Consider the following 8598-nt stretch of genomic DNA (forward strand, 5'->3'; position numbering starts at 1 on the left):
GCGGGAGTGCAGGCCTGGCCCCGGGCGCAGCCTGCGCCGGGTCCCCGCCCTGCTCCGGAGTCCGGGGCCTGCGGGGGGCGTTGCTGGGATTCGGCCTCTCAGGCTCGGCCCGCGAGTGACCGCTGCCCTAGTCCCTCCCTGGCCGAAGTCCAGCCTCCCCCGCCGGAGGGCTGGGGGGGCGGATCCTCAGGGATCGCGGGCGGCCGGGGCCGACCGTACGGGGCCCTCGGGTCTCGTTGCCCAGCCGAGAACTCGGAGCCCACGGCGGGGGGGGGCGTCGCGCGCTCTGTGAAATACAGATTCTCAGGCCCCCTTCCCAAAATGGCAGTTAGGAAGGCCAGGGGTGGGTGGGGGGAGGTAGGCCTGGGAATCGGCGTTCTCAACAGACGTTCTAACTGCTTTTGGCGAAGCCTCAAACCTAGTTCAACGCTCGGTTTTGTGGTGAGGGGATGGTGACTCGGTCCAAGTCATCTAGCTTTTTTTTTTTTTAAATGTTTTATTTCTGAGAGAGAGACAGCATGAGAAGGGGAGGGTCAGAGAGAGAGGGAGACACAGAATCTGAAACAGGCTCTTAGCTAGCTGTCAGCACGGAGCCCGACGCACGTGGGGCCCGAACCCACAAACCGTGAGATCATGACCTGAGCCGAAGTCGGACGCTTAACCGACTGAGCCACTCAGGCGCACCGTAAGTCATCTAGCTTTTAATGCCAGAGCTCTAAGTGGGCCTGCACCCATCCTGCCTTCCCGATGTGCCCCCAGGGCGGTAGCCCCGAGGCGATTGTGACTTCGTGGTTCCTTTGAGGCCTTGGCTCTGAGGCCTGGGGTGCTGGGGTCCTTACCCGCCCTCACCCTGCAACAGGGAGGCCCTGAGGCTGCTGATGCCGGAAGAGACGGTTCCAGGCCAGAGGGAGATTTGCGTCTGTCCTTACTGAAACAGTTGTGTTCTGTGAGCAAAACTTCTCTCCAGCCTGGCTGAGCTCTGTCTGGGGGACCCAGGATGGGGGAGGCAAGTCCTAGATAATAATCGTTGGTTCCCCAGGTCAGCAAGGTCCCAGCATATAGAAGAGGGCTGCCTTCATCTCTTGAAACACAAGGCCACTTTTTCTCAGGGTGCTTACATTTCTGGCTTCTTTGAAACCTTCTCGCCAGAAGGGTCAGGGAAGCCACTGGTCCCCCGTTCAGCTCCTGACCTGCACGGCCCTGAGCCCTCTCAGAAGGGAAAGGGCCCTCACCCCCAACAGAGGTCAGTTTCTAGCAGCATCAGACTGTCTTCCTAGGGCCCGCATTCCCCCCATTGCCGGGCTGAGACAAGTTGAGGTTCTGTGACTGTCAGCTCTCATACGTGACTTGTGACTTGTCGAGATGGAAAAGCTGATTATGGTTAAGTGCACTTCTTAAAGGGGAGAAGGCTTCTTGGGGAGTGGATGAGCAAGCCAGAGGGGGGTGAGTCAGGATGGGTCACTGCGGGCGTCACCCGGTAGCGCTCTTCCCCACGCCTCTTAAATCTCTGCTGCTGTCGTTCAGACTCTTCTCCAGAGCTCCTCCCTTAAGGCAGCTGTGCTCCTGTCCCCCATAGGTCCCTAGATGAAGCCCGTGCTTTGAGCACCTTCCAGAGAGTTCTCTCGCGCAGTTCCCTCCGTTGTCTCCTCACCCCCTACCTCCTTTCCGCTTGCTGCACCCGCCTCCTTGCCCTCTCACCGCGGTTGTGCTCTGCCCCCCTGGACTGAGTGTCTGCATTTTCTGTGGCTGCCTTTCCCTTTCTGCACTGCTGGCACACTTTCCTGAAGCCCTTCTAAGTGTGCCTGCCCTGCGAGGCTGCACTAATCCGTGCCTCTGTCCATCCAGTACGTGGCCACGTGAGTCACCATGGCCAGGGGAGCCTGTCCTTAGTTCACCGCTCCCATCCCTGAGCCCACCCTGGTGGGTGTCTGGCTGCCTCTGCTCGCCACACCGGGAGCTCCCTGAGCTCCCTGAGTTCCCAGTCACCTCCGGCTCTGGCGTCCCCACGGTCGGGCAGATAGCAGGCCTGGCTTCAGCTCCCTTCACACCCTTCTGGAGAGGACCTGCTATATGCCGGGGCCTGGGCTGGCTGATGGGGAAGGGACAGACACATGCGAGGCTCTATCCCTACCTTTCGAGTGCTTTGCGATAGGTACCTACTGCCCCAACGTGTCGTGGACCCTTCTCCGATGTGCTGTCACGTATAGAGGGGTGACTTTCTTTGCTCCCCAGCTAGATGGTAAATGTCTGGGCTCAGGGCTACTGTGCAGTATTTCAGTGACTTCCCTGGGTGCTCAGGGACTCCCTCAGTCGATCGGCAGAGATCAGTCTTGGGACACCAGCTTAGGGTAGGGCCACCACGGTGTGCCATAGCCTTCCCAGAGTGGGGACAGAAGGTTGAGTAGTAGGAAAGGGAGAGGGACAGTTCCTCCAGCCGTGACCCACCTTGTGCTTTACCCACCAGCGGCATCAGCTGCCCGTGGGCCCCTCTTCCTTCCTCGGCCCTGGGCTCCTTCCCTTTCAGGCCTTTGCCCCAAACGTGGCCACTAATTCATCTCCCTGTCGCCTAGCGGGTTACTGTTTCTCCTTCACATAGATTTAGCCTCCTCCGGCAAGCCTCGCAGAATCCTCCGCAGCGAGTTCTGCTTCCCTGGCCCTTCTGACCCAGCCCTGCACGCACCCTGCGCTTTGTCCCTGTCTCTGCAGGGAGACAAAACTTTCTGGAGCCCGGGGTCCAGAGTCTGTGCTCAGCACCTGGCCCAGCTGGGACCTCGGGAGCCTCAGGCCACCCAGTGGGATAAAGCTTTGTTCCAGCAGGACTTCTGGAAGATGTAGACAGGATGGGGGCATATGGGAGGGCGAAGGGAGGCAAGAAGGCGGCCTGTGGCCGGGGAGGGGCACTGAGTCCAGGCTGAGGCGGCTTTGGTCTGGGAAGAGCTCGTTACCAACCAGGAGAGTCGGTACCTGGGTGGCCCAGTTGGTTAAACATCTGACTCTTGATTTGGGCTCAGGTCATGATCTCACGTTCGAGCGTCCGGCTCTGTGCTGACAGTGCACGGCCTGCTTGGAGTTCTCTCCCTCTCTCTCTCTCTCTCTCTGCCCCTCTCCCACTTGTTCTCTCTTTCTCTCTGTCTCTCAAAAAATAAACTTACAAGGAAAACTGGACATGCTTGGCGTCCATCCTAGAGAGACATCTCCTCTCTGGGAAAAAGGGAGCAGGTAGTTATTGAGCCCCTACTGTATATGGTGTATGCAAATCACTGCACACGAGTATTGTCATTTCTTCAACAGGAAAGGTAGCAAGCAGGGCCATTTTGCATGCAAGGCGCCTGCAGCTCAGCAGAGCTCAGTGCGGTGCTGACTCAACCCTGCTCTGCCTGCTTGGAAGACCTGGTTTTCTGGTCTGTTAACAATGTACCAGCTGACTTAGCAAGTGAGGTGAGGCCTTAGCTAGGGCCCTCGCTCCGGGCCAGCTGCCGGCCTTGCTGCACGGGGTTTGCAAGCCCCTGTGAGCTCCAGGCATGTCTAGAGAGACAGAGAGCTTGGGGCACCAGAGGCCTGCGGACGCACTGCTCAGGGCCTGTTCTGTTTCCCTTTTTGGAAGTTGAGTGGGTTTTCCAGCGCGCCACGGCCTATGGGCGGGGAGACTTCACAGTGCGCCCAGTGATTGAAAAAATGTTTGTCTGTGCTCTTGTGATTTGTGAAGTAGAAAGCCATTTAATAAATTACCGTATTTTGGGGGCACCCAGGTGGCTCAAGCCGGTTAAGCATACAGCTTTCGATTTCGGTTCAGGTCATGGTCCCGCAGTTCGTGGGTTCGAGCCCTGCTTTGGGCTCTGTGCTGACAGTGAGGAACCTGCTTGGGACTATCTGTCTCCCTTTCTCTCTGTCCCTCTCCTGCTCATGCTCTTCCTCTTTCTCTCAAGATAAATAAACGGTAAAAATATTCTGGGACACACACACGTGCATAAACACACATGCATGTATACATACATATATACACACTTTTGGGGACCCTTATTTTTCCATAACTATACCTTTCTAAACAAATTTTTTTAAGCTTATTTTTAAGAGAGAGAGTATGAATGGTGGAGGGGCAGAGAGAGAGAGGGAGAGACAGAATCCACAGCAGGCTGCTGTCCCTGAGCTGTCAGCACAGAGCCCGATGCAGGGCTCGAACCCATGAACTGTAAGATCATGACCTGAGCCGAAGTTGTATGCTTACCCAACTGAGCCACCCAGGTGCCCCTCACTTTCTAAAAATTTTTGATGCCAGCGCTTGTTGGAGGTAAGCTACGGCTTGATCGTTGAGGCCGTGGACTCTGGGTCCATATCAGTTCTTGTCTCGTATTAATTGCGCAGGTTACTTAGTCTCTCTGCTTCAGTTTTCTTGCCTGCGACTTCAAGGTTAATAACACTTGTTTGGGTTGTTGGGAACATTTAGTGATTCCCTTAGTGCACTTAGAACAGTGATTTGCACATGGGGTTGACTGAGTGCATGACTGAGTGCATTGCTTGTTCATAAAGGTGCTCGACGCAGCCTGGGAGCCTGAGACAGAGCGCAGGGGTGTGGGGCAGTGTGGCAGGGGAGCACACCTCTCACGCAGCCCCTGTGCCCTGTGTGTCCTTTCTGCAGAGCGCTGGCCCACTGGCAGATCACCTCCCAGGCTTCGCTGGCCCGCGACGGTGAGCTAATTGGGATGGTGCCCCGGGAGGGCCCTGTGTCTGCCCAGCGCCCATGCCCTTCCCCGGCCAGCCTCAATGCCAAGGATGTACTTCGGAGAAAGCACAAGAGGAAGAGCCGACAGCACCAGCGATTCATGGCTCGCAAGGCCTTGCTGCAGGGGCAGGGGCTGCTGAGCTCGCCCCCGGAGCCGGGATCCTCCCCATTGCCTCCACGGCCGGAAGCACTGCTGGCCACCAGAGCCACCGGTGGCCGGATGCAGCATCCAAGGAATGAATCCAGAGGGGCCTCATGCAGCCGAAAGCCCACCCCCAGGGAGTCTGCAGCTCCCTGGCCCAGCAAGTATGTGGCTATTGACTGTGAGATGGTGGGCACGGGACCCCGAGGGCGGGTGAGCGAGCTGGCCCGCTGCTCTGTGGTGAGTTACCACGGCGACGTCCTCTACGATAAGTACATCCGGCCAGAGATGCCCATCGTGGACTACCGTACCCGCTGGAGCGGCATCACTCGGCAGCACATGCGCACAGCCATCCCCTTCCAGGTGGCCCAGAAAGAGGTGAGGGCAGAGGCGGGGGCTTGTGCGATGGCTGACGGCCGGGTAAGGGCAGCCCTGGGTGTGAGCCGCTGCTTAGCCAGTGGAAACGGAAGACTTGGGGGAGAGGTTACTTAACTTGTCTAAACTGTGGCTTCCTTCTGCACAGACAGGGGTGCATAAAATCCTGACCCACCTCCACGTGAGGATCGCAGGGCTGTCCCCCATGATAGTGTTTGTGGAAAGACTGCCAGCTGCAAGGTGTGAAAATGCTCCCGTGTTAATTTTCTTCTCCGCTGCAAAAGAATCACGTATCTGTTTAGAACTTGTAAGGCCCGCGATTCCATCAGGCTCCATCAGCTTCAGGCGTCAGTGTTTCTGCATATTTCCTTAGTTTTTCAGGGCTTCGAAAAAAAGAGAGTGGTGGTTGGGATCGTGCTCAGGTGCTGAGAGTTCCCAATGTGCTTGACCATGGGAGGCTAGCATTCTGGGTCTTTGTCCCCAGATCCTTCCGTGGAGATGAGGTGGAGATTCTCATCTCGTAGCCTTTGTAGGCTGGGGGAGGGCTCTCGTGTGTGTTCCTAAAAAGCAGCATGCTGTGTCAACTTGCACGACAAGAACCTCAGAGCTTACGGGGAACACGGGGTTAGGAACCCAATAACACCCAGAAAACCTCAAAGGTGAAACCCACCAGTTAAAACCTAGAAACCTACTAATGGTTGCACAGTTCTGCGCACGGTAAGTGGTGAAGAAACACCGATGGGGGGCACTTTACCTTGAAAACAACCCGCTGTTTCCTTGTGAAAGTGGGTGTCAGAAAAGTCGCCGTTTCTCTTAATGGTGAGTGGGCGAAGAGGTTCTTTGAAATCAGAAAGTGGGAAGGTCGGGTGTGGATGGCCGTGGCCCATCACACGGCAGAGCGAGCTCACTGGTGTGTGTGTGTGTTCTGTGGGCTCCCGCGTGGCTCAGATGAGCCGGGTGCGGTTTTCTGCAGGCACTTACATGTTTACCAAGGCGAAAACCTGCCTAAGTAAAGGGGGATCTGCATTATTCTCAAGCAGCGTCCTGATTACATCCATCATGTTGCAGCTTGCGTTTTCAAACCAAGCACTCCAGCAGCATGGCTTAATGTTTTGTGTCCTCCTTTTCTGCATAAGAGACGGCCTGAGCTCGTCTTCCAGAAAGGTTTGGAGATGACCCAGCTAGGATGTCTTCCTGGGAATCAGCAGCGGCAGGAAGCGAGGCCTGCGCCGCACCCTCTGATTCCTTGGTGCTTCTCTGGCCTGGGCGGCGGGGGGCTCCCCAGACAAGACCTCTCGTTGTCAGCTCAGACTCTGAGCCAGTAAGGAGTGTGCTCGATCCCTTCCCAGCACCGAGTGGTGGTCGGGGGTACCAGAGTGTGGCGGCACAGGGCTCTGTCCCTCTGCCGTGAGAGCCGGGGTAGTGATAAGCCACATGTCACCAGCGGGAGTGGCGGGCTGTGGGGACCGGGCTGGGCGCACAGGCCTGCGGGGATTTGCAGGCCTGGACGTGGCCTCCCAGGGGCCTGAGGAGGGTGGAGGGCAGGGAAGGGAGGCACACGTCGGGCGGGCGGCCAGTGCCGAGCAGGAGAGCAGGGTTCACGGGTAGGAGGTAGAGGGGTCGTGTACCGCAGCGGGACAGAGGGACCGAGTCCGGAGGAGAGGCTGTGTCTGCTCACGCCGACAGAGCTGCTGCTCACGGTCTCCAGTGCCGGGCACAGTTCCGGGGGCGTCACCTGCTGGGTGTTTCTCGGTCACCTCCTGCCGGCTGAGCTTTCATTGAACATCGCTAGTCAGGCCACATGTGATGCCCGGTGTTTACCCTGAGCTTACCCCTGTGTGTGTGTGGGAGGGGATAGACCCTGCCGGAGGGGGAGGTGGGCCTAGAAGGTGTGATGAGTCTCCCGCCACCACTGGGGAGAACAGGGGTCCTAATGTGGCTGCGCAGTCGTGAGGGAGGCCTCCTGACCTGTGAGCCCAGACCGGATGAGGGCAGCTGGCACGGGAGCTGGGTGGGGTGGGGGAGGGCGGTGACATCTTCTGGGCTGGGAGGCAAGAGCCTGTGCCAGCAGGAAAGGGTCACTGGTATAGAGTGACTAGAAGATGTGCCCCCTCGTGCCCTCCGTTAATGCTCCAAACTGCCTGGGGGGGAGCACCTGTACTCAGGACCGAGCTGAAGTCGTAGTAACTGGGAGGGCCTGGGTTCCCACTGGAGGCTGCTGGGTCGACGGGAGCTCGAGGCCCCCCTCTTCCCCCCATGCTGCGACCCCTTGGCGGAATCCAAGCGTGGGCGGTGAGGCTGGCAGCGTGACCGAGGGGCCTTCCTGCCTCCTTTCTCCGCTCACAGATCCTCAAGCTCCTGAAAGGCAAGGTGGTGGTGGGGCACGCGCTACACAATGACTTCCAGGCCCTCAAGTACGTCCACCCTCGGAGCCAGACCAGGGACACCACCTACGTGCCGAACCTGCTCCAGCAGCCGGGCCTCCACACCCGCACCCGGGTCTCTCTCAAGGACCTGGCCCTGCAGCTGCTACACAAGAAGATACAGGTGCGTGGCCCGTAAGCAGGTGGCGGGAGCGAGAGACCCGGGTGTGTGGCGGGGAGCAACCGGCGGAGCAAACAGGGGCCCCAGTCGAGGCCACGTGGCCAGGTTCAGGTCCTCTTTCCTCCTGGACAGGGACCCAGGATCTCACGCGTACAGACAGCCCCGGGTGCTTTCCCCACCGTCCTTCCCCAGTATCCCCGCTTTGGCAGGCTGCTGTCTTCCAGACCCACCCCCCACCCACCTCCTGGCTCTGTCCCCGCGCCTGCGTCCGGGACCCCATGGCGGCGGCTGGAGAGCTGGATGGAGCCTTCCTCGGGGGCAGCCAGTAACTCTCGCCCCCACCCTCCTCCGCGTGACTCCAACGTGCTCGTTGAAGTCGTGGGTCTTTACGTGTGTCGTTCTGAGGACGTGGGCTCGGAGAGGCCCAGGGGCGTGCGGTCCGTGGGGCGACCGGGCTGTTCTGCCTGAGTAGCACCCTCGCCCTCCGCCCCGTCCCCAGCCGCGCCCAGCACTCCGGTCCTCCGCGATCGGGCCGCGGGCGGTGACCGGGGCTCTTGTCTGCAGGCCGGCCGGCACGGCCACTCGTCGGTGGAAGACGCCGTGACAGCCATGGAGCTCTACCGGCTGGTCGAGGTGCAGTGGGAGCAGCGGGAGGCCAGCAGCCCGCCGGGCTGCCCGGACGACCGAGAGCCTGACAGCAGCACGGACGTGGAGCAGTTCATGGAGGACCGGTACTGGCTGGAGGACCCGGCCCAGGGCACCGGCGGAGCGACGGCGCCCGCGCCAGACAGAAGGGAGTGAGGCCCCGGGCACCGCT

General features: G+C 59.2%; 1 protein-coding gene across 1 annotated transcript in view; it reads left to right on the forward strand.

The window, feature by feature from the left end:
* Positions 1-8591, forward strand: part of AEN (apoptosis enhancing nuclease) — an 8792-nt gene extending 201 nt beyond the window's left edge. The window contains exons 2-4 of the mRNA XM_077774386.1: positions 4637-5240; positions 7584-7784; positions 8346-8591. Coding sequence (XP_077630512.1) covers positions 4701-5240; positions 7584-7784; positions 8346-8582 — 978 coding nt within the window. The 5' untranslated portion in view covers positions 4637-4700 and the 3' untranslated portion in view covers positions 8583-8591. The remainder of the gene's footprint in view (positions 1-4636; positions 5241-7583; positions 7785-8345) is intronic.
* Positions 8592-8598: the final 7 nt, after the last annotated feature.

This window comes from Crocuta crocuta, unplaced genomic scaffold (assembly GCF_008692635.1).
Source record: "Crocuta crocuta isolate KB4526 unplaced genomic scaffold, BGI_CrCroc_1.0 scaffold7, whole genome shotgun sequence".
NCBI lineage: Eukaryota > Metazoa > Chordata > Mammalia > Carnivora > Hyaenidae > Crocuta > Crocuta crocuta.